Here is a 27500-nt window from a genome sequence, read left to right as displayed (position 1 = left end):
CACTCCCATATTTTGTCATCGAAATCCATGAAATTGCCTACTTTAGTTGGAGACCCACTATGGTGCACTGGGAAGAAACTGCATATGACTCTTTGCATTGACTTTGTCCACTATACATTGTAGTCTACATTGCACTGTGGATTTTATAAGATTTGATATAATGGCTTAAATTAAAGTTTAAAATGCAGAAGTCAAGTATCATGGTTTAATTGTGCTCTAAACATTCATGTCAAATGTGCCCCTAGTTGTATCGAAGAACCTACTATTGATTTTATATGCTTGGCCTTTCTGCTTGTGTGGTAATAAAACTTCTCAAATGCACTTGTGATGTTAGGCTGTGTAAGGTGTTAACTTTAGTTAAAATCGCCTGTTCCTTTCGGATTTTTTCGATTATCCATGCTTATAAAAGATAAGATTCCAATACAAAACTTATTTACAAACACTGCCAGATACCAAGTACACTTTTTGAAATTTAAAAGTCAACCCAGCTGTTTAGGAGCTCATGGGGAACTCACACTATACCTTTTATATAATAGATTGCTCATGTTGAATTTATTACTAAAAATATGTAATATTAAAAAGATGTTACCAAATTAAAGATAACTATTTAGCCTCTTTTTCTTTTGTAAGGTTATGCAGAGGAGTAGACATTCGAGTTAACATCCTTATTCAAGCACACAACACATCCAAATACTTACAAACTTTTTTTTTTTTCTTTCCTCCCCCCCCCCCCCCAAGTACTCAACTGCACTGACTCTCCCATCACTCAAGTTTCCCTTTTATCTTTTCTTTTAAATTATAAGGGAAGGATGGGAGTGGAGGACATTGAGAGACATGACTCATCTCCTTAAAAAAAAAATCTCTTTGGAGCTCTCTTGAAATGAGACAAAAATGAATGATCAAATGTTTGCTTAATTGATTCAAATAGGTTTGGTTATTTCCCTTTGATATTTGTTTTTAATGTGTGCGCGCGCGTACACACACACACACACACGTGAGTGTGTGTGTGTGATATCTTTGGAACTCTTCATTATTTTGAAACCAAAAATAGTCTGTAAGACTACGAAAAATTTACAGAAAATTGTTTTTTCTTTGTAATAACACATTGCACAGCATGATTAATATTTTCAATATATTTTCTTTTTTATTGGTGTATTTATTTTGAAGATGAGAGAGGGGTCTATTTGGAAATGCCAGCATGCATACAATCTAATATTTTTAAATTGTGCTTTTCAGAAATCAATCTTATTATTAATCATTTATTTACTGGTTATATATATCCAGTCTTACCTGGGACACAATGAAGTCTTTCTTTTCTTTTTTTCCTTTCCTCCAATTTTATGAGACCTTCACCTGTTCTCTCATATTCCAATCAAGAGATTTTTAAGATTCCAACCGTTTCATTTAAGTGCAATTGTTTTAATCTCTTTCACTTAGTTTACTGGGTATATTTTCTAGGTAGTTTTGAAATTCTTTTTCATGGGTTCGGTTACTGGAATGATAGATCTTTATAAGCTTCTTTTCATGTTGTACATAACCCATTTGGTATTTCGCTGTCTTTTCCCTGTTGTTTCACAGAGCATTATTGGAGAGTAATTTCTAAAGCTACTTTCTTCTTATTCCATATACTTTTAGTTTTAAATTGAATGTGTTCTAATAACCTTGCAGCATTTGTGCCCTGTTGACATTCATACCCCCGACTAACGCAACAATCAGTAAAATCCCATCTCTTCACTGTAGAGATCACCAAATGCCAGAAAGCTATCTACACTCGGTTTCTTCCTTCCAACTAATAGACTTTGGGATTTCCTCCCTGCTTCCATGATTGTACTAACAGTAAGAAATTTAGATGTAATGCAAACCTCTCTTTGCTCAACTTCCTACTTAGTGTACATGTAGGCATGATCCCTAATTGAAGCCCCTACACATTCCAGTGGCAATGAATAAAGATTGTTTATAAATTTTTAAATTTATACAGAAAAAGAAATACAATTTTAGTTGTAAAGGGTGATAACAATTTATTTAATTCAAAATTTGAATTATTCCCCTTGCTGATTTTTGGTTTTGTAGTCGGAACTTTGATTTCCATATTACCAGTTGTTTAGGCGAAACTACATAATGTATTTTACTAGTTGCTAAAAAAAAAAAAAGAAGTGTTAATGCCAATAACATGGTACAATACCGAATGAAGTAATTTCAACTTAAATGCTGTTTAGGTCCAATTTTATAAATCTTGCAGGATAACATGTTAAATACTTAATTCCAACCAACTTTTAAATTCCTTTTAATCCAAATAAATGTAAAAGTAAATTTCTATTTACACAATAGACGCACTATCTACTTTATACAAGGTTTTCCAAAATAAACAATCTATTTTAGTGCTAATCTCTACTAACCAGGCAACGTTGGGTCTTCCTGCTAATTTATATTTAAAAATGGATTGTTAATTCTATGCATATACGATATCAGTTGCAAGGTTAACTAATTTGCATATTGGTTTGCTAAAAGGACACTGGAAATTTTTAATTTAAATTTTTCATCAAAATCTTTTTTCCCTTATCTTCATCTTGCAACTTAATTTATCACATTTCGGCATTAAATTACAGTAAAGCAGATTCCCACAGTATGTTGCTATGTATTTTCATTAATTTTAATTTGTAACGCTTTCTCTAATATTTTTCTCCGCTTGTAATAATAGCGGAGTTGATTTCCTTAAGTGTGCCTCCTTTTTGAAGTTATAATCTTAATCGTAAGTCTCAGTCACACTGTGCCACAAGGTACAATCCACTTGTGTTCCAATGTTTCTGGTCGTAGCTGTTCAAGCATGCGTGCAAGTACTTGCGTACATAAAGATGGTTGATGCTTGAGAATTGAAAATTGGAGTTGTTGAATCCCTAAAGAATTGAATTTTGTTGCAGAGCAATTCTATTTTGAAAAGTGAAAATGAGGAACGCGAATGACTGCTTAAAAATAATTTCTATGGCTGTTGTCCTTGTAGTTGATGGAAGAAAAATTTTTGCAATTTCCTTTTTTTTTTTAAATGTAGTGATCCAGCTGTAGTGTGCTTCTATATTAAAAGAAAAAAATCTGTCCATGGTTGCGCTAATGCATCACCAGTTATCAAAGCCAAAAACCATTCTATGATGAGGGTTAATGTATTGGATATATATTTTTTAATTTATTGAAATTGCTCCAGACAAGACATGAAGCCAATTGATGTAAGGAGCTAAAACAAACTAACGATAAGGGTTATATGGATAGATTCCAATCCAAAAAATGACCATGTTTCCTTTGACGGAAATATCTCATGGAATGCAAGGATAGAATAAAAACATGTTAGTGTTACATAGATTGTTATCTACCTTTGGTTGTTTTCAAATTTTAGCCAATGACCTGGACAGCTGCTCTTGTAATATATAAAATTATGTTGTCAGATTTTCAAAGTCAGGCCCAAATAGCATTTAAATTGACAAATCAAATTTTATTTTTGGCCAGCCCATTTTCATGTCTTTATATTATCATACAATTTAGTTTTAAAATTCCAGCACACCCTTGAGAGAACTTGAATGCCTACAAGACACTATCCTCGAGTGTCTTGGGTCTCTCTGTACAGGGTTTGTCAGAACAATCTAGGATGAGGATACTTTTCCCTCGAAGTAAACCCTAACCAAATATTCCAAATCACATAGTAATCACAGTTGAAATAAGATTTCCTTTCTATGGCTAACCTACATTAGCTTCTACGGGGAATGGTATACCTTCGCCAAGTGATGTTACCTCAAGTAATAGCACAAGTCTGGATACTCCACCAGACTAGATAAATTTGTGTCCTGGAATCCGGTAAGATCAAGAGACCAAAATGAAAGATATACAACATATGAAAATGGTTATTTGGGGAGAGGAAAATTATGTTCTCAATTTCTTTACTAACTCAGTGTTTGAGAGATAAAGAACTTTAATGGAACATTCGAATATCTATGTATCTCAAAGTAGCTTCAAGTATTGGGCCTCTTGATTTCTGAGAAGTTCGACTGAAATAAAATAAAACAAGTGAAACTAATGACTTTAATTTAAATAATTACTTAAAAAATAAACATTGGCAAGGGGAATAACTCCTTTTTAATTGAATATAATAGTTGTCTACCTTGTAAGTTGAAAAAAAAAATATTAAAATGATTTCACTGCACGTTGTAGAACACCGGTTGGGTAAGTTATATGAAAGTTTTTTGTTTTTATATTGTCTTAATGTCCTATTCAAATATGAAGGTAAACGGTTTGCGTTTTTTCTCATTGTGCATTTAATATGCTCCAATTGCCATTGGAATCTCAGATGTGTAGACAATTTTCTTTCACTTGAATCTTTAAGATAAAAAAAAAATCCCTGCCTCTATGCATGCGCAATATATTTCTCTTAATTTTTTATTCTTTTGTCCATGCTTTTGTTCTGTCTCCAACTTAAATTACTATTTGCATCTGTGTTTACATTATTTCTTTTGTATACGACCTAAAACCATTGCATCTATTTGACATGCAAACAATTTAAACTCTAAATGAAAGGAGGCAAGGAGAGGGGGAGACAACTCGTGACAGGAATTTCAAGCCTTACATTCCTGTTATACATATTTCAACCACTTCTCTCTCCTGCTCTGAGGCCTTTTCTTTACCTTGCTGTAGTATAATTTATTTCATATTAATCTATCTTCCACCTACCATCCACTCTGTTCACCTTCTGACTCTGATTTATATCCTATCTAATATAATAGAACAGAATCTGTTATTTAAAAAAACAAAAAAAAATCTGTTATATTTATAAAGACTTGTAAAGACATACTCCCTTCCTCCTCCTCTTGGAAGCACAGGTGTAATTGTAGCCACCTCCATTCTAACTAATATTAATATATTTGAAAGAACTGGACAGCATACAAGATACCTATCAAATATTAGTTGTGTCAATTCAAATTTGATTTATGTCTAATTATGCATTATATTGATTTATTTCCCCTAATATGGATATTCCCTTGCAAAAATAAATCTTTGAAACGCATATGCCCACTTTTAGAAAATATTTAAAAAAAGAAAAAAAAAAAAACTTACACACATCTGTAATTATATATAAAATGCACTTTGTGAGTTTGTTCCCTATGAACTCCGAAAAAGCTGGACCGATTTTTTTTTTTTTTTTTTTTTTTTTTTTTTAATTTCATGTAAATGTACTTTGTGTCTGAATGTTTTTAGATAGGTTTTGTGATAATTATTAATCGAAAAAATCCAAGTAAAGAAAGAACAGTTCAATTTTTGACCAAAGTTAACGCCCTTATACATCCTAACATCACAAGTTTTATCAGTACACAAGCAGAAGGGCTCTGCATATAAAATCAACAGTATAGATTCTTTGATAAAGCCAAGGCGCATACAAATTTAATGTTTCCATTTAGAGCACAATTGAACCATGATACATAACTTTTGCATTTGAAACTTTAATTCGAGCTAATATATATATATATATATATATATATATAATTACAAATTGTAATAAACTGTTAGTATCTTGCAAAAAAAAATAATGTACAACAATAAATAGCAAATGAAAAATTGGCTAGTCATTAGTTTCGTCAGTTTAAACACTACTTAGGTCTGAATTTTAACATCTGGCCAACATAATTTATATATTATATATTGTTTGAAAGGATAGAGGGTCCTGCTATATTTTACACTTGTATGAGATAAAGATTTAAGATAAAAATTCATTTGGTAGTGACTCTTGTGCTTGATATTTACTGCTAATTATTAGGGTTGTAAAGTGTGTATTGCAAGATTTCTTATTGGTTGGCTAATTATTTGCAAGTAGTTTGCCTGAAATCCTTTTGGGCCTCTGTTAATTATAAATTAAATCTGTTTGAAATACTGCAACACAAGTACATATTCCTCGTCCCCCTTTTTTTGTATAGATTTTCCTTTACTCTCCTAACTCTTCGGTCCTGGATATGACCTTAAACTATATCCAGTGGTGAGGCTCAAGCTTGCGGGCTTTGGGGAGTGTGGAGCCACCCTTTAATTGCTGTTGCTCCCAGGTCCACTCTGACCCGGAGTGGTAGTACCTGTTAGGGTCCCAACTATGGGTTAAATAGAAACCAACTTGAAAACAAAAAAATATTCTATTAAAAAAATTTTCTTCCGAATCTTTGGATTCGGCATTAAATAACCTGAAAAGGGTTGATATGCCGTAAACAAACCAACCAACCTAACTCTTCTAATTTGTCTGAAGACTCCTTCCTTTTATTTCTACTGTAACCTAGGTAGGGGGGATTTTACATTTTCTTTCTTTTAGGAGGTAAGGTTCCTTTTGAGGGTTTATTTTTCAAATTGTTTTTCATTTACTAGTAATCTCAAGTTCTAATTAGACATGTTTCCATTGGCATCAAAGGTTTTGTTTTGAGTGTGGGTGTGTTTTTTCTTTATTTTTCTTTCAAACTATATACCCTGCACTCCTCCCAAATCAAGCCCCCCCCCCCCCGACATCACCCAATTTCTAATCAAATAAAAACAAAGGGGAAGGAAATTGGAAGAAAAAAAGAGCCCAGTGTGTAAAAGATGGGAAGGGAAAGGTGAACACCCACTATCAAAACTAAACACAAAATAGAAAATAAAATCCTTGTGAAAGTGTTTCCTGACTTTAATCAAGGAAGTAATTGTCATGTGTAATTAAATCTCTCTCTCTCGAGAGAGAGAGATTTTTTTTTTAACAATTCAGTAATGGTAGTGTGTAGAGATACTATGGAACTATCTTTGCATGTTGATGGCTGTTAGAACTCTGGAAATACAACCCTGAAGTGATTAATAAACATTGCAAAATATCTCCACATCAACACTTTATTTGAACACTAACATTTGCAAACTCTTGAGGAAAAACTTGTTTGCTAATTTAGATTCGAGGCTTGTTATACATTCTTCTGTTTTGTTAACATATTCGTAACAGCTGACACAAATGAATGACTTCGCTTGGTACTATTTAAATCGAGACTATTGGTTTTCCTATATCATCCCATTTTATAAATATATCTTTACTATGTATATAGGAATGAAAAGTGCTCAGTTAAGTGGCAAAGAATGTAGTATTTCTCCACTTGAAGTCATTTATTGATCGATGACTGTCATGTTCTCATTAGATCACCGAAGTTAAGCAATGTTGAGCCTGGTTAGTACCAGATGGGTGATTATTTGGAAATGCTAGGCGTTGTATTTAGAATGTCATCTCCTGACAGGGATATACATCTGACTGGGAATCGTTTGTAAGTTTCATACTTCCATACTTCAGAGGAAGCCAACTGGATCGTCATAGGATTAGTGTCACTTTGGTACAATATTTGACTGAAAAATGTCAAATATTCCTCTTGTTAAAATAGTAAAAATTGTTTTTTATAAAAAGATACTAATAGTCAGCTACACAGGAGCGGTTTCCATTTTAGATCAAAATGGGTTCAGTGTAACTTGCAATAAGCATATTTTTCTGCTAATAATATACATATATTCGACACAAAGAAATGCCTTTTTTTTTCTTTTTTTTTTTTTTTTTTTATTGAACCTGTGGAAATTTCTAATGACTCATATATATATATAAATTTTACTCTGCCCTTCCTCTTCAAATTGGATTTGCATGTTCTGCTTTGTCATTGGTCACCATGAGCATTTTTTAAATCTTGTATTTGCCATTGATAGGCGATTGTAATTCAAAACTCCATATTTATTCTGTGCATAATGCACATCAGATTTCTGCATAACCTTCATACAGCTGTCTCTGAAATAAGAACAAAAATTCTATCATCTGTTGCACACTTTTTCAAATTCAAGTCTTTTCTTTTAGGAGGATTTTATAGTTTGCTTGAAGCATTGTGCATAGTGTGTAAAGTTGTTTGAAGACTATTACAATACAGCTTGTGAGGGAACCTCGTTCACATGGGTCAGTGTTAAAAAGAATTACAATAGTCATTCTTTTATACACTGACTTGTTTCCCACATGCTGCATTGTAATAGCCTTCAAACAACTTTTTTTTTTTTTCTATTGTTCAGGTATTCTTTTATTAGATAATCATAAGCTTACTATTCTACCCATTTGATAATTTAAAAAACCTTTTATAAACCATGGAAGAGTTTTTATATAAAGGGCAAATATCTGAGTTTGTTTGTATGTCCACTTAGAACTTGTCATCCACATCGAAGCGCCAGGAATGTGGTACTGTTAGAGCGATCTCTTTGACACATGTTGAAAAATTGGAAGAAAAAAAAATATCCAATTTTGTGTAGGAATATATCTTTTTTTCTTTTTTTTTTTTTTTTTTTTTGAGGGGAAGTAAAAACCTTGCTTTTGATGCTGTTTGCAAACCGCATGCATGAACGGTTGTTTCATGCAGTGCCATAACATATCAATCAATAATGCGTTTGCTTGCGAACTTAAGTAATACAAGTTCACACCCAGCATGCGGCCTTTTTTTTTTTTTCCACTTCTGGTTGATGGCACCCAAGTCGTTTTTTACAACCGGACAACACCATGCACTCCCTCCTTTCTCCAATCTAATTTTTAATAGATCATGGGTGCATTTTATTTCCTTACAATTGTAAAAGGACATCTTGTAGATTCTTATTAGTTATAAACTTGTTTCCCTGCAGATTTCAAGACTTTTTTTTTGCATATGTCATTCTGGGAGAGTCGTCCTCCTCAAACCAATGAAATAATTCCAATTTTTTTTTTTTTTTTTTTTTTTTTTTCAGACTGAAATTGCAAAACGGTTAAATGCAATATGTGCTCAAGTTATTCCATTTTTGTCACAAGAGGTAAGTTCTGCATAGATCTGTATTTTGACACCTTGTATAGAAGACCAAGCTTGTTGTTTTTTTGTTTTGTTTTTTTTTTTCTCTCTAAAAGATATTTGCTTGAAACTTGTAGATCTTACTTTTATCCATTACTGATCATTTTCAACCTTTTAAAGATGCATCCATTTAATCTGCACAAAATGAACTAAAATGACAAAACAATTGTAAGGAAATGGGACTATGCCTGTTGCAGTATTTTTCCATACTAATAGGATATGACCAAAGATTTTGCCGATTCTGTTTATGATCATGTGATAAGAACCAATCGGATATTGGAACAGTTTTGTAAAATAGACTGAATCTTGTTGAATTTTTCAGTGATATTTGTCTAAACACAAGACCTATGTTTCTCTTGATCATGATTGTTTTTTTGTTTTGTTTTTTTTATATTTCAAGAATGATTCTACACTCAAGAAGTTATTTCTTAAAAAATAACTTATGACAAAATTCTTTTTGATGAAAACGTATATAAAGGAAAAGTTTCTGCCAAAATATGAAAATACATGTGTACATTAGCTAAAGTAGGTGTATACACCAGGTTTCTTAACTTATCCTTCCTGTTCATGGCAATACAATTAGAAACAGTTTATTTTAATTTTCATAAAACTAATGAAAAAAATTACTATATTAAACTTTTATTGTACTAGCTGTCCCTGTCCAGCTTTGCCCTAAATCAATGTAATATTAACAAATGTCTTTTTTTTTTAAAGACATAAAGTGGATGGCAATAGCTGAGATCAAAAAATGAATACTTTAAAATGTTTTGACTGATTTGCTTTGATGCTGCTTTTATATTTTTGTCTTAAAAAAATTTCATCCGTGCAAAATTAAGAAAGAAAATAAATTCAAATGAGATTCAATTTTATTTGACAAAAATTGCATAGAACTATTTAAGAATATAGGATCAGTTTCCACAATAGAAACTAAAAATCTGAAGAAAATATTGAATTTAGAATTCATTTCCTGTTTTTCCTCCATACTGTACCAACATGCAGAAATTTAAATGTGAACAAACATTTTACTGAACAACTCTCTACATAAGATGCTCCTATAAATTTGTCTTCTGTTTCTGTAGCAATATGCTTTGTTAGTGTAGTTAAATTAACTATTCTGCACTTTACACTAACAATGTCCTGTGTTAAATTTGTCAAAGCTCAAATTTTTTTTTTTTTTTTTTTTTTACTAAAACTGCAGCGTCTTTGTGGTAGTGTACGAGACTTGATAAAAATCAACTGGGCGTCACCATTTTTTTTTTTTTTTTGTTATCATTCGGCAATTGAATCCTATAAAATGTGCAGACTCGTGGACATTTTTAAGGCAAGGGAATCTCTCGCTCCTTACAAGTCTAAGGATGAATAAAAAAAGGAAACTAAGTCTTTCAACAAATGATCGGAAATCAAATTAATCTACTCAAATGAATAGCTACCACAGGAATTGTTAATATTATTAGAGACAGAGCATGTATTGTTAAATTTAGATGGTTGCATGTTAAACACCTCCAGTTATTTATTTTTTTCCATTTTTTTTTCCATGTTCATGCTAACAGCAAACTGGATATTAAGTTGCAAAAATGAATTAAAAAATTAAATCTAGATTATCTCTTCAGATCAATACTGGAAACATCAGGTAAAAAAAAAAATCGATTTTTTTTTTTTTTTTTTTAATTTGAAGCATCAAAATTAAGTTTGCTTTACTCTGACTACAGATTGACATTATCAGCATCAGAAACTGTTGATTATTCTACGAAAAATACTTATAAATAATTAAACTTAGTCATTTTAAAACCTATCTTAAAATATTACAATTAGTTGAACCTCCTTGACAATTGCTCAGGATGCAATGGAGTCATTTTAGTTCATTTTTATGTTCTGCACTTTTAAAAATCAAGATAATTAACTTTTTAATTTAAAATGAATTATTACTCTTGCCTGCATTTTTATGTCAAGGTAAAAAAAAAAAAATTTTTTTTCATTGTTTTGTAGCGACTAAATTTTGAAATTGTAGTTAAGTATTGCCAATAACATTGTACAATAATAAATGAAAATTGGCTAGTTGGATGCAAAGTCAGCTTAAGTCCTATTTGGATCAAATTTTGAAAATTTGACTAAATAATTGTTAAATGAAATTTATACAAATGCATATTTGTTTTTTGTGCGTGTTTTATGTATATTTTTTCTATTTTCAAGAGAAAATCATTAAATCACTTTCATTTTCACCTCCAATTACTCGTCCATTTTTTTTATATATATATATATATATCAATTGTCCATTGTTTTCCTTGTCTGATGTCAGTTAACATTGTTTGCATGTTTGTTTTTTTATATATATATTTTATTTTATTTCAACTCCCCATTCCATTAACGCATTAAAATGACCCATGGTGTGAATGTCATAAACTATCTATTTTAAAACAATAAAAAATGTTTTTAATCTTTGAGGTGAGATCTTAAATGTTGGTTCATGTATATTAAAGTAAAATTTGGTTCATATGTTAAAACAAAATGGATGCTTGTATAAATTGGTGATATTTTAAGCCAAAATATTTTAGGTAAATATATTACATACTTGCGTGTCATGTCAAAATTAGTATAAATTCAAAAAACTTGATCTAGTAGATGTGCTAGATATATTAACAAGTCCTCCACGATTAGATTCTGAGATTGTTTTAAAATGGCGGATGCTTAATTTAAGTCAAGGGTGATGCATTGGTTTGTCATACAGAATTGGTCAAAAAGTCAATGTTAACTAGTTCTTATTGAGCCCCCCCCCCTTCTTTAAATAATTCATTTCCGCCACTAATTATTATGTTGATTCTGTGACTATACTTTCATGAACCCTTATCCTCAAGTGGCCTTAAGGCCTTGATAAGTGGTGACTCCCATGTAAAAAAGTAAAGTAATGCAATAAAACTTGATAATTCAAAAAAAATTGTTTTTTGTAATTTTTTTACAGAAGTATGTAAGGTTTTTTACCTGAAATGCTTTAGTTTAGAAGACCATAAATCTGCACCAGAACTAAAAAAAAAAAAAAACTCATTTTAAAGTGATAGCTTAAAAACAATAAAATTTGAACTAATGCTCAGTTTTTTTGTTTTGTTTTTTTTAACCTCCAAATTATTCACTTGTTATAAAAATGTTTTTAAAAATTAAGGATTTGTCTTGAATTAGCTTTACATTAATAAATGAAATAATCTTAGTTTGCATTAAAATTAAGGAAATCCTAAAAATGCTTCTTGACACTTTATCAAAATGCATTGCATCATTATATTTAATGCCATTGATTTTATGGACAAAAAATTATCAAATTGCAAATGGTGAAAAAAGATAGTTCTAAATGTCTGATATTAAAAAAAAATCTATAAAAAAAATTTTGTTCACGTCATACGGTAGATAAACATGTTTACTTTTTATTTTGTAAAAAAAAAAAATCTGGTTATCTCCCTTGCAATTTAATGTGCATTTTGTTCAATTTGTTTGAGTCTTATTAAAAATCCCACATGCTAAGGTTTTTTTCTTAGCAATTCAACTTGCTATAACTTGGATATAAAATATTTTACACAATAGGTTCATTCAAAATAATGCAAGGTTATTTTTTAGGAATCCCTTAACCTCTCTTAAACATGTTTTTAATGTGTGTTTTACTTATTTTAATTATTTATACATGATCCAACATTTTAAGAATTCTTAGCTGCACTTTAACTTTTTTTTGTTGTTATTTCCAATTGTAAAATATGTATATATTTATACCAAAATAAGTTGTAAGCATTAAAGTTTTTATTTTTTTACTTAAAATAACGAACATGTCAATTCTACAATTAATCTGCTTTGTTGAACGCATCTTTGTTGCCTGGTCACAAAAGGAAAATGAAAGAAAAAAAATAAAACAATACCTCCCTATTTCTTGTAAGCATTTATTTAATGCTTCAAAAAGAATAGTATAGGTAAATGGTATATTTACCTTTAAAAAGGGGGTGGGGTACCAAACCAGGAAACGTTTTCAAAAATATGCCAGACATCCATCATGTGAACTGAAGAGTCGTTACCTTGCAAAGTTCACTTCCTTTTTAAGCTAGATAATTTTTTTTTATTATTTGTATTTCATAGTTTACCTCAAGAATTTTAGGAAAGCTATACGTTCAATTGGGAACCATTTTTTAATTGAATATATTATGGCGACACTTATTATCCAGAAGTTTGGCCTTTGTTGTACATTAAAACACAGGATGGAGCAGATGCTAGTGTGACTGTAAGTGGAAGGAGTAAGTTCAGGGAATTTCTGGCAGTGCTATCCACATGTTGGCTAAAGGAAGTCTTGAGTCGTGTGCTCTGATGTATGGAAATGAAACCTGGCCAGTACAGATTGAAGACCTGACATGCATGGAGAAAAATGAGAATGATACAATGTATGTGTAATGCCCGTTATAAAGAGTCTTGTATCTAAAAACTTCAAAGGAAGATTAATTCTGGAGAGTATAGAAAGATGTGTACAAAGCACTTCATTAATATTGAAATACTAAAGTGATTCTCAGGTTAATAGATGCAGAATAGTTGTATCAGATTTAGTTCACATGGGAAGGCTAAAGAGAAATGGAAGGAAGTGATAAAAATTGACTTTAAAAAAAGAGGGATAAAGAGATACTTTTAGTAAATTTCTAAAAGCAGCCTGTGCTAACATGTAAAAATATGTGAATACTTCGGTATTTTATGCAAATTACAAAATCTTAACCCAGTGTCACTATAATGAAATCTTTTTAAGAAAGATGACAAATATTAAGGAATAAAAGGCTTCATGTTTCTGATTTTTTAGATGAGGATTATATATCCGTATTTAGATTCTTCGGACTGCTGTTCTCGTCTTGAGTGTCGATTTCATATTTCAATCAATGTAACCTCCAACCTTCAGTAGTATCTCCATTAAACTCTGAGAATCTTTGTCATTCTCAGGAATCTGTATGAAATTTTGAACGGTATTCTTTAATTCACGGAGATAGTATGCTGTCATTCTGTCAGCTATGACTGGGTAGAGGTCCGAAGTAATTTTAATTGTATTTTCAGTCATCCACACTGAGGATTGAACCTTCAACCTTCAGAAGAATATCACTTTTTACAATTTATTTTTTTCCAAGTATTTTGTTGGTCCTTAAAGATCAAAGGTTATGTTGTGAAAATGACTCTGAGAAGACTTCCGAATATGTAAACTTGAAATTTAGTATTTCTGAACTTTGAATTTATTTTAGATTTTCTTTGTTAATCAAACTATTAATATATCGCAGTGGGATCCTGTGGAAATTTGATGCTTTTTTTCATCTAGTGCGTAATATATTTTTAATAAGATTTAGGTTTTAAATATTTTTATATATGGTTTTATTTAATTGTTACAGCCTAATACCTTTCAAAAGAAATACACTCCAAAATAATTGTCAGCTAAATATTTAAATAAAATAAATCTGTTTAAAAACAATTTTTTGGGTGCTTATTTAGTATTGCACTTAAAAAAAAAAAAAAAAAAAATACGATCCATGTACTTGTCACTAAACAAAGTTATATTCTGAAAATCAAGTTTTATGACAAAACAAGATGTAGGAATTTACTCAGCCATCTTGAATAAGACTATAGAGATCAAAATCAGCCTTTTTAATGGATACATTTAAAATGAAAAATTGTAAATGTTTATTTTCTTAGTTAAAAATAATTAACGTGATTTTTGGAATATGACCTCGTTGTTTTGTGACAAATACGTACATCATAAAGGTTTTTTTGCATCATCGATGGCAATCCCATATTTTAAAAAGGGATAGAATATAATTTGGAATTGACAAACCTTTGACTTGCCATATTTTATAGATGTTTACTCTTTAGTTTACTTATCAGTTCATCAACTTTAGAGTTCCGACGAGTGGAAGCAAGATATGAGCTGTTTTTATTCCTTCATATATCATTTATTTGGTGAAATGGATTAGCCATTGAGCCTTTAAGTTTTGCTGGTTAAAATACAGTGGATAGATCGCTTTTTCTTTTTTTATGTCTTTAGCAGAAACAATATTACGTACTTAATTGTGATGCCAAAAATAGTAATATATCCAAAAATTCTGAAAAATAGACAGTTTATAGTTAAAAATAATTTTTACAGAAAAGTGGGTAACATTTTTCTCAAAGTACACGGTAGGAATCTAAACAGGGGACATAACTCCGAAAGGAATACTTTAGATTATTTGTCATGGCTGCAATATTTGCTGTCTATAGATACTTTTTTATATATACTAAAAACACAATAGCAGTTCTACTCAATAAATTTTCGTAATTTTTGAATATCTTACTATTTTTTACATGACAATTATGTAATATTGTTTTTGCTTAAAACAATATATTAAAAAAATCGCTTTGTCGACTATATCTAAACAAGCACCTTTTTATTCACAAAGAATTTCTAAATGTCTTCATGATTTAGTTATATAAAATGGAAAGTAATCACAGAATTTCATTTGTAAATTAAAATGTATTTTTGTTTTAGGATTTTTGCGGTTCAAGAACCCTTGTTTGAAGCTTGAATAGTTTCAACAATTTAGCATACTTGTGACCTGATATAGACAGTTATTTAGCTAATATTTCCTGAGCTTCCATAGACAATATTATAATATTATTAACCAATGGCTGAAAGGTTCAAGATGGTGCCTTTTCTTTGAGCCGTTTGCCCATTATCTTGCGGATGTGTCTGCTATTTCACATTTGTTTTGCAGCACCAACAACAGGTGGCAGCTGCTGTCGAACGGGCCAAACAAGTGACGATGGCTGAGCTGAATGCAATTATAGGGGTAAGTTTAATCCTCCTCCCTATTACTTGATTGAGCCTATTATAGGATATAAAAATCCTAAACTCGAAGCAGATATTTTTAGAATCCTTTCTTTTTATTTTTTGTACTCAAGGGTTTTCATATTCATACTGAAATTTTTTCTTTTTTTTTTTCTATAGAATTACAAACGATACCTAAATTTGTTTGCAATAGGAACAAAATCGCTATTTACCGATTATCATTATTTCCCACGTTTCATTAAAATAATATATATTTAAAAACAGATTGAACGACTAAATATAAAATAAACACTATTTAGCGAAGAACTTGCCTAGTAGTCTTGTCAAAATAAATTTTATGACAGACATCTTTTTTTTTTTTCTTTTTTTTTTTTCTCCTCAAAATAATCTTCAACTTATTCTTTCATTTACAGAAAATTTACTAAAAATAGAGTACGAAAAAGAAAAGCATTTAATGGGTATAACAATTAATGTAAACACTAAAAGTTATAGAGTATCGATGGCATTAAATATTAAAATCGATTAGTAATAAAGAAAATATGTTCCGAATATTATCGGATGTAAATGATACCAAATGATTTATGTACTTTGTATTAAAGTTTATTTAATTCTAAAATTGAAAATGACTTGGCACGCAGGATCAAAGAAATGTTGAAAAAAAAACTAGTTTGTATTTAAGATATGTTTAAGCCAAAATATTTTTAATATACGTCTTATGAAGATTTTAAATTTCTAATTTCAAGTTTTCGCTTTCTTAGTGCAAATATAAACTTTCAGAAAGGTGTGGACATCTTTCTTTCATATAAGTATTAAAATATATTTATGGCTAGTAAGCTACACACAAACGTCAATTTATATATATATATATATATATATATATATATATCTATATATATATATATATATATATATATATATTTTTCCCCCCCAAGGATGAAATTTGGACATGTTAGTCTAGTTTATTATAATAGCTACATTTCATTTTTATATTAAGTTCTATTCTCATATTGAGTATTCTTGAAGTAAATATTGAATATATGTTTGAAATTTGTGATAGTTATATGTAGGATTTCAAAATTATAAGGATTTCCTCTTCATGTGAATCTGTTAATTCAAAATGGGAACTTATGGTTGAAATCCCATGTTTGAACAACAAAGTGAAAAAGGCTTTTTTTGTTGTTAATCTATGTATAGAAGTTTCTGCACATGCAATTTGCAAAACTTTTTTTACCAAGCTCTTTTTTTTATACAAAGACAGACCCCATGTTCTCATAAAACTGGAGTTGATTCTCTGCCCAACCCTAATTTACATTTATTAAAATGTTTAAAATGGTTGTTAATTTCATGTAAAACTACTTCCCCATGGTTTTTAGACATGGAGTTGATTTACATCAAGTTTATATTTAGCTAAACCAGTTGCATAGTTTATATTTAGCTAAACCAGTTGCATAGTTTAATCAGTAGTTACTGAATTTGTAGTGGATGCTGCTTTGTTTTATTTAAAAAGTTGCATCAACCTGCCATTGCCCAAAATCCGTTATGTTCACATTTGTTTTGTAAATATTTCTATTTTTTATAATTACACTCTCCCTTTTTTTTCTTTCTTTGTAATTCCCTGTATAAACAAGATGCTAACTCTTAATAAAACAGTTATTTCCCTTAGTTGATTTTTTTTCTTTTTCCTGATTAGGTGTTTTAGAATGTCTCCATATTAACCAACTGCCGAACTAGATTAGATTTTTTAATAACTTATAGTGATGTTAGTTTTAATGTCACAAATAAATTGGATAGTTACTGACGAAATTTTATTTGTCAGCTTGAATGCTATTTAGGTTCAACTTTTAAATTTTTGCTGACAATTTCATAAGTTTTATCTTGTTTTGTTTTTTTTAATTGTTTAGCTAATTGAAATTAAAAAATTCTAGTTGCAAAAATATGGCACTGTTATTGTTGTAGTCTTAATAGGCCAAAAAGAAATGAGGCGACAAGGAAGAAGAATTAACAAGAGTATGTATTTATGGAAAGTACAGAAATAATGGGTTGCCAGAGATCGCTTCTCGACTAGTTATAGCTACTCTCTGGTAATCCCACTATTCAGTGTCAGAAATGATGCAATATGACAGCTCACCATAATGCTTACTTGAAAGGAATACATTTAACCTGTTAAAATCAATTCTAGTAAAAAATAGTTCTTTCTATTCCATTTTATCTTTTGTATATTACTGTTGTGCCATCTATGGACATCTGATGCAAACGCAGACCCCGCAATATTATACCACCTTTGTTCAAATTTAAACTGACTTCTCTAAATGGGTTGATGTATATCCTTATCCTTGTAGGAGTTTGTGACATGTTTCCATTTTATGAATGTCCAACACAAATGCCGAGCTCACAATATTATTGCCATCTTTCGACAGAATAGATACTACACTTTAATGCTAGCCTGAATGCAAAGAAAATGTATTTTAGTATCGTTCTTGACAGTTCCATAGAATGAAATTTTAAATGTATTTTTTTTTTTTTTTTTTTTTTTTTGTCTCCAGTGATGGAGCAATCTCCTTTTTAAGAAAGGGGGGGGGGTGATAATGTAATAACATAAGATTAACTTAACATAATTAGATTTTAATTTTTTTTTTTTAATAATTCAAAATGTTTTAACAAAAATTTAGTATTTTTACTTTCTAAAAATCTTTCTAGTTATGTTAGTTTATTAAAAATTCTACAGGACGTCCAAAAAGTCACTGAAGTAGATTCTTTATTTTTGATCTTTCTGTAATTTTAACACAATCTAAGACATTGGGAATTTTTAAATTTTTTTATGCAAAATTGAAATGAAAAATGTCTTTTAAATGTTTCCCATTTTCAGCTTTGTTTATTTGTGCTGTTTCCAAAGCCTTCATAACAGATTGCACAATCTCTGAATTGCGATTTAACTCCCTTATTTCGTTCTGCGAGCTGACAGACCTCGAAATGTCAAACCCCAAACCCTGCAAGAATTGAAAGAAAACATCAGGAACAAAATAAAGGTTAAATCGCAATCCAGAGATTCTGCAGTCTGTCATGAATGTTTGGAAAGAGCACAAATGTGAAGCTGAAAATGGGCAACATTTAAGACATTATTTTTCATAAAGATTTTTGGAATTTTGCATTTTTATTTTTTTTTAATTTCCCAATGTCTGTTGGGTTGTTAAAATTACAGAAAGATATCCAAAATAATCTATTTAAGTTCAAAAACGTTTAGTGACTTTTTGGACACCCTGTATTAATGCTAATTTTATTTAATGATTTTTATTTAACATTTTATTTCTGTCTTTAATATTTTCAGTTTTTCATTTTTATTTTTTTTCCTTTGTTATATAAATTTTTCTAAATATTTTTTCATATCCATTCTTGTATCTTAAACTTTATCTGGTTATTTTTTTAAGTTTTTGTTGCTTGAAAATAAAGTGTGTATGAGCATCCTTTTTTCTTCCCCCCCCCTCATAACTTGTTAAATGGAAGGTCCTCAGCGTTTTTCTTATTTTGATTTTTCACCCCTAACTCTGCTCTTTTGCAATTTGTCTTGCTTGCAAATTATTGTCAATGTCTTCATCTGTCTTTCATTGTTTCCTTTTGTCCACATAATTATCACTTTATCACTTTATTGTTTTGGTGCGTGTTGAATTTCAACTAAAAGCAATAGTATCTACATAATTATCATGTTGAAATTAGTAACATATCCAAAAATTATAAAAAAAAATTATAAAGTAGAAAAGTAATGAAAATTGCTTTTGAAATAATTGCAAGCAATATTTAAATAATAAACATTCCAAAGCAGGAGTTGCTTTCCTTGCTAAAGTTGCATTTCAAAATAATGACTGATAACTGGATTCTATAAGTAAATGTTTTACGTAATGTGATAATATTACTAATTATGACCTTTTAAGAAGCTAACATTGCTTTTAGTTAAAATTGAATTTTCCAATTTTCATAATTCCAAACAAGCCCCAATATACATATATCATTTTTTTTAATTGACCATATTTTTTAAAGCTATATTCTGGTTGCTTGACTTGAGCATCAAGCTGGTTTATTTTTATTCCTTTTCCTGTCTGAATGCATTAGTCAGTAGGTGGGTTCAATGTTGTGCAGATTATTTTGGTTAATCGTTAGCTCTGCCCACTTGATATTGAGTACTGTTTTTGATAATTGCCTTTAATCAAACTGATTTGTTAATATAAAAAAAAAATTTCTTTTTCTTTTTATATATAGCTATAAACAATTTTACATGACTTCATCAGAAGAAATGGCTTCATCAATATATCAGAATTGAATGAATTTATTTAGTTACATTCTATTTTGATAAATTAACCCACATCCTTTGGCAAAATCGTTTTTTTTTTTTTTTTTTTTTTTTTGTTATACATATTATCATTTAAACTTTGGTAGGCATTTATTAGATTCTATAGATGTCTTTTATTTTATTTTTTTTTTTTTTAAGATTTGCTTCTTTAAAAGGAATGTTTCTTTTCTGTTGCCAGACAAGGTCATTTAGTAAGAATTGACTGAAACAGTCATGAGTGTGTAGCATCCTTAAAATGTTTATTTGAATACAAATAAAAGCATATATATATATATATATATATATATATATATATATCATGTATTGCCAGTTGGTTAAAAGAAGTGGTCAACCTTAGGTTCTACGTATGAAAGCTAATATAAATTCTTTATTTTAAATTTTCACATAAAACAAGTCTCATTACCACTTTGATGTAAGGTGCTACTATCAGGAACATAAGTTCTAAGGATACTATGTAGGGAGTTGAGCAGCAAGATGTTTGTTTACATTACACTTTAACTTCTGCATGTCAGTAGTTGGAAGCAGGAATCCAGAAGGGAATTCTAAAATCTAGCAGTTCTGGGGAAAAAGCTATTAGAGATCCCCAGAAAGTCTTCTACTCTATGTAGGGGTGGGACTTTGCTGTTTGTCGAGGGGGTATAAGGGCTTGTAGTTCGTCAGAACAGCCACCATTAAAATACTTGTAAAACAGGCAGAGGGATGCAACATTTCATCAATGGGAAAATGATATGCATTAGTGTTTGAGAATAACCAGGTCTCATCAATCTGGTGATCATGGATTTAGGATAAAATCCAGTCTTTCCTCACAGAAAGATTTGATAAGCTCCTTTTGTGTCATTGGAGATTTTGGAATTAAAGAGACTTTGTGATGACCAGATTGATGAAACGTGAGTATTCCAGCGTGTGTGTGTATATATACATATATATATATATATAATGCCTGCTCATGTGTGTTTTTTTTTTCTTTAGTATTGTAGGGAAAATAAAATGAAATTTATCAGTATATTAACCATGTTATCTAGAGAAAAAAGATTTCTTATGAATTTTTATACAAATATTTTGGCTAAGCCTTCTCTGACCAAATTCTTAAGCCTGACAAAACTTAATCAACATGAATCAAAACATGGCTGCAAGTAGGTAGCCAAAATATTTGTATAAATAAAAATTCATATTAGACTGTTTCCTTGTTATTAAGCACTGATTCTACTATATTGGGGCATCTGAAGATAATGGCTTCATGACCTAAAATGCACCAAATCATTTTTTTTTTTGTAAAATTCGATCATGTTCTGTAGTCGCAAATAGTCACATTTCTCTCTAGCATGAATAAATATTTGAAAACATAAAGAACTTAAGCATAAAATCTTCCAAAATTTCTGGATTTGACTTTAAATAACCAAAAAGTTGATATGTTATAAAACAAGATGAAACTGTTAAGGTGTCATGATTAACTCCTGTAAACTAAACTGCATCAAGTTCAATGAATATTAAGTGATCGTAAGGTTCTATGTAATTCCAGAGCAATAATAAATTGATTTTGTTTTCGATAAAACTAAAAATCTCAAGTTAAGTAACACCTGTTTTTTCATCACTGCTAAACAATCAAAACATTGGTAGAGTTTTTAGGAAGTTTCAATCATAGATATAATAAAACTTTAGAAATTCAGAAAAAAAAAACGTGCGTAATGCAATATTATTCCTTAACTGAATCGTCTCAATTCTCAGTAAAATGTAAATAGATGAATGAAAATCCATTTAACAAAAAGATGCTCTGCTACTCTCAATAGTGATTCGCTAGTTCACATAAAGCATCTGATAACAGGTTGACAGTGTCTAGCATCTTTGACTTTTAAAATTGATGTGCTCTCTCTCTCTCTCTCTCTCTCTCCACATTGAGTCACAAAACAGCTGTTTGCATATAACATCTGTGTTTACTAGCAGTTCAGGCTAGCTTTGCTCGTGCCCTATGTACAGTTTATAACTTTATGCATGCATGCATTATATAAGTTTGACACGTGTCCAGTTAACTTGCATTTAAAATTTCAAATGTTTAGACCCAAAATTGGCAGAGGAGTTTAGTAGTCTGCAACGGTCAACTTTTTCAACTTTGACCACTTGGCAGACAAATTTTCACCCAAAAACTAATTAAAAAGACCCAAAATTAGTTGAATAGTAAAATCTTTTGAACTTTGACCCCTTAGCTGTCAAATTTTTGGCTAAAAACCCATAAAGACTTGCCCTATGTCTGAATACACTTTATGTAAAATTTCAAATGTTTAGACCAAAAATTGGCTGAGTAATTTGGTAGACTGCAGAGGTCAATTTTTTTTAACTTTGACCCCTTAACCTTTATTGCTTCGGAATCAAATTAAAGTTTGATCCATGTTCAAGTAACCTACATCTAAAATTTCAAGTGTTTTGATCCAAAATTGGCAGAGGAGTTTAGAGTTTTCAAAGGTCAAATCGTTGAATCTTGACCTCCTTGGTAGCCAAATTTCTGGTCGAAAACCGATTATAAAGATTTTCCCAAATATCAATACCCCTCATGTTAAATCTCGAGTCTGTAGACTGAAAATTGACAGCAGTTTGGTAGGGAAACGTGCGCACACACACACACATCACTTATATATATGGCAATTAGGCTACACAGAATTTGTCGCGATTCATCTCCAACAAATTCGTACAGGAATGAAATGCAGAAAATTTTATGTAGTTTAAATACCATATATATGTTATTACCTAGCTCTATTTGCTTATCGATAACTGTTGAAGTTAATCCTGAAAATTGTTACAGAAAATATTTTCTCATATAAAATTTTATGTGGATACATTAAATAATTATTAGATGACCTGGTATTGTTTCTGACAAAGCTAAAAATCCTGTATGAAACAGGTGGTGTTTATTTAAAAACTAGCCTGGGTGTTTGGAGATGTTGAGCAAAATAAAGTGGTAGTAGGCAGGCTTGAACCCATACCATGAAGGAGGAAAAGAATGTGAAAAGAAAAACAATGCAACATCTTTGCCATTGCATCATCGCAAAAACGGAAGTGACAAAGGTTTAAATTAAGCTTAGTCAATCAAAAAGATGGGATGACTTTCAAAAATATCGGTGAAAGAAACGACCCCTCCTTGTAGAAAAGTGCCTGGTTGAGAGTAAAGGAATTAATGTTTTTAGCCAAATTTTCAATATTTTTCATCGGAAGGGTCGAGCTCAAAAACAATATCAATCTCATGAAAATCCGTCACCTCTGTCGAAAGTTTTAGCAGATACATACATACATACATTTAAACAGACAGGTGAGATTTATATATTAAAAATAACTTTCTCCATCGCTGCTATACACTCAAAGCATTTGATACAGCTTTTACAACATTTAAATCATAGATATGATTGATCCTAAGAAATGCAGAAAACCTTGCAACGTCTATACAGTATCTTTTTGATTTCTAAAATAGAGTAATAATAAACTTCAACAAAAATAGTACAAAATAGACTTCGTGGTTTAGTGGGGGATGCCCTTTTCTCTTCCCTGCAGCCTCTCTCCCACAGGAGAGATGTTGCGAGCCTGTCTTTGTTTTATCGTTATTTCCATGCCAGGTGCTCGTCTGAGCTCCAATCCCTCGTCCCCTCCTTGCCAATCTTTCACGAGAAACACCCGTCTGGCTGAAACTACTGTCAATAATTTTCCCCACTCTTTATCTGTGCCTAAATCCAAACATAGATTCCATGAGCAAAGCTTCTTTCTTAGAACTGCACGCCAGTGGAACTCTCTGCTGCTTGCCTGTTTCCCACCTGACTACAACTTGGACGTCTTCAAGTCCAACATAAACAAACTCCTGACAAACCGCCCCCTTAAGTAAGACACTTTATCAAAACCCCTAATACTAATGATTACTACAATACTATCTCATTGATTACTGTACACGCAATAACCCTTATCCCTGAGTGGCCTTCGGGCCTTGATAAGTGGTGACCCATATGTAAAAAAAAAAAAAAATGTGATCGCTATTATTGCTGTCGACTTGCGATTATACTTATGCGTATTTTACTTCGTTTAGCAACAAGTTCAGGCACAACACTTGCCGCATGCAAACCCACCCGCCATTCCAATGCCACCGCATCCAGCCAGCTTACAACCTCCAGGAATTCCAGTATCTTGTGGGTCAGGTCTTCTGGCACTTTCAAGTACATTTCCCGGCAATCCACACTTAAGTGGTTCCCTCAAAGAAGAAAAAGGTGAGTGTTAATCCTTGAGTTAAGCTCAATGGATTCTTATAAACCTATTATTTATTTATTTATTTATTTATTAGTGTTGGAACGATGAATTTGAACGGGGGGGGGGGGCTGTTATTTTATGTCAAAAACGATTTTTTTTTTTTTTTTTTTTTTTTTTTATCTTATTTCATTTTGTTTAAAGCAGTATCTTTCGCTGATGGTAATAAAATAACTATTGATTTGTAACTACTAGTAAAACTAAAATGTAAAGATCCTCTCCCACCCCCATAAATGTTTTGCGTTTGAGAAAATATCTACACATTTAATTTAATAGTCAATCCGTAGTTAAATATTGATTTTTAAAGAATATGAATCGGGAATTTAGTACAGATTGGGTAATTGTATCGGAATGGGTGGGGTAGGAAAATATTGGACTAGTCCCATTAATAAATATATATATATATATATATATATGCACACACATACATACACAGGACCCCCGGAATACGTTCTTTTCAGGTTATGATGTGGAATACAATATTTTTCTGGACCCTGGTTATGGTATTTGCCCCACCTTATGCTATTATTTATATTATTTGATTATAAACATGTGTATTATATACTGTACTGTATTTTGTTATGGATTTTTAATGCTGTATCCCATGTCATATGCGCATATATTTTTGGAAACATATGGGGTGGGGGTTATAGATTTTAGTTTTATTAGCAATTTAAGACCTATAAATACTTACCATTACTGTATGCAATAGCAAACTAAGTTTAAGCAAATGAAATAAAAATCATATTTGGCATTAGAAAATAGGCACAAAATTTTCTAATGCCCCCCCTCCCCCAAAGTTCCGATTATTCTGACTTGAGATCTTAAACACACACACGTGTGTGTGTGAGGAATTCAATATAAACTCTAAATTAGAACTTATTATTCAACCAGGAATACTAAGACTTAAATTTTCCTTATTCTATGGAGTTTGAAAGAATGACTCTTATCCTCAGAAAGTAGTTGGTAAAATGTTATTCATTGGCAGTTATAAATTTTGCTGATTAGCACATAAATTGCAAACTATAAATCTTGCAGGAAGTCATTGTATGAAAGTTGATAAAAAATGCAAAAATGTCTGGGTTATATATATTACACCTTTTCTAAAGTGTATGTTGGTGTTATGTGTGTAAATAAGTTCTGTTCCAATTCTTGAATTATAGTGCAGACTAAAAAGCTTTAGGATTATGTTCTATAGGTACAAAGAAGACTATTTGTTTGGTGAGTTGCTTTTCTAATAGTGCTCCATTACTAGTCAATATCTTCCTCTGTGTTGTCTTTGGTTTGTCTGGTGCTTCCAGATCAGGATGTCTGAAGATATTGGCTTCTTGAGACAAAATGCACCTAACATTGATGCGTTTTGTTTTTCTACTTCCTTTTGCAAAACATAATTATGTTCTGCAAAAACAACAAACCACCTTTTCCTTCTTTTCCTTCTTCCCATTTGCCCTTTCTCTTTCTATCTCTCCCACTTCCTGACTGGTTTCCTAACTTAAAATGTACCAAACATTAATACTGTAACCATTTTCCCTCTCCTATTCTAAAACTCATTAATGTTCTGCCAGACAGGGAACAAAAACAAAATCCACTATAAAACAACCAAACCAAAAACTACAAACTAGCGATTGGAGATACAAAGAGCATGAAGAATAAAAACCTTCTACAAAATAACTGGATGCAATATGAATACTATTTCCAAAATAACTGGATTCGGCACTAAATAACCCGAAAAGGGTTAATTTGCCGTAAAACAACCAATCAAACCTTTGGTTTGTGTGGGTCACATTTATTTAACTTTTATTTAGTCTTTTTTATTCGTTTTTCTGAAATAAGGACAAATATTTGCAGGACTATCCCTCTCCCCCACTGTTGACCATGAAAAGATCTCTTCCCAATCATAGAGTTCATCTCTTTTGAACCTTGCTACTTTCATATTTGTTTGATATCAATTTTTCGTGGTTTCATTGATGTGTGGCAACACCAGGCCCAGGCTTATTACCTGTGATCCTGTCAGTGTTTATCTATCTCCTATGTAAAATAAAACTATGCATTTTACATGTTAGATTTATGCAAGAATGTTGATCATGGAGCATCATCACTAAGTTATGCCATAGATTTTCTAAACACCGGTTATCTATGCTGCCCAGAATGTAGGCTAAAATAAAAATGAAAGAATTTGTTTTAATTAAATAGCACGTGCAAACTTGGGTAGTTAATTGCTTTGATTAATATCTGACATTTCTTGTTTTATTAGTTTTTGTTTTGACTTTTCATAAATAAAATTTGAAAATTATAAATATAATAAAGTTTATTGTAAGCAGCCTTTTTATAAGTCAAATTAAATATTTTAATTGGGTTAAGGTGTTATTTAATGTTTAATTTACATTCATTGCTTTTGTGCTCCTATAAAATGGGGTTATTTACTTTTTTGTATTTATCTCCCTTGTTTTATTTATTTTTTTCAAAGCGATCATAAAATATTCATCTTACATTTTGTTTATTCCATGTGTTTCATATATATAAAATAAATTGTTTGAAATCTTTTTAGCTTTATGTAAATTAAAATTTAATTTTATTTGAAGACTACAGCTTGAAAAATCCAAGTAGATACAATTATTTTGATGTCTGGCTAAACATCACACTTCTTGAAAAAGTATCACTAAAGAGTAAAGATTTCCTGATTATTAACAAATAAAATTAAGTAAATTCTAAGTTTTTGATATCCTTCATCTCCGTATACTCTGTAGAGCTCGTTATATGCTTGAGAACAGAACTTTTGCCCAGAATGTCAGTTTTTTCCATTGTATATTTATTTATTTTTTTTTTTGCATGGAGTTTTCCTTTGTCCTCCTACATAAGCACCTGATATTGATCAGGCGCAATGTTGCTTAACATTGGTGACCTAAGAACCAGTATCAGTGATTAATCAATGAGGACATAAAGTTAAGCCTTTGAATTTTCATAAGTTTTCATCTTAGTTTGGTATGTTTACCAGAACACGTCTTAATTCTACAAATTTATTGTTGCTGCTAAACTGTGGTGCATCTTGCAGAAGTGCTTCTGCAGAATCCTGATAATGTGCAATTGGAAAAGCTGTCTATTGTTAGGAAATAGACGTCTTTAAATTGGTTATTTTTGTATGACTTGATGAAATATTTTTCAAATGTTTTTGCTATGAAAATTCTACCTTGTTGCAAATGGAGAC

The 27500-nt window shown here is 30.8% G+C and overlaps 1 protein-coding gene across 1 annotated transcript in view; it reads left to right on the top strand.

Moving 5' to 3' along the window:
- Positions 1-27500, top strand: part of LOC145285034 (transducin-like enhancer protein 4) — a 138177-nt gene that overhangs the window by 54563 nt on the left and 56114 nt on the right. Inside the window, exons 5-7 of the mRNA XM_080134109.1 lie at positions 8767-8829; positions 15605-15679; positions 24081-24258. Of these exons, the coding sequence (XP_079990235.1) occupies positions 8767-8829; positions 15605-15679; positions 24081-24258 (316 nt within the window). The remainder of the gene's footprint in view (positions 1-8766; positions 8830-15604; positions 15680-24080; positions 24259-27500) is intronic.

The sequence above is a fragment of the Euprymna scolopes genome, chromosome 9, assembly GCF_053919585.1.
Source record: "Euprymna scolopes isolate OS-2025 chromosome 9, ASM5391958v1, whole genome shotgun sequence".
Taxonomy (NCBI): domain Eukaryota; kingdom Metazoa; phylum Mollusca; class Cephalopoda; order Sepiida; family Sepiolidae; genus Euprymna; species Euprymna scolopes.
This window is presented reverse-complemented; position numbering and strand designations above follow the sequence as displayed.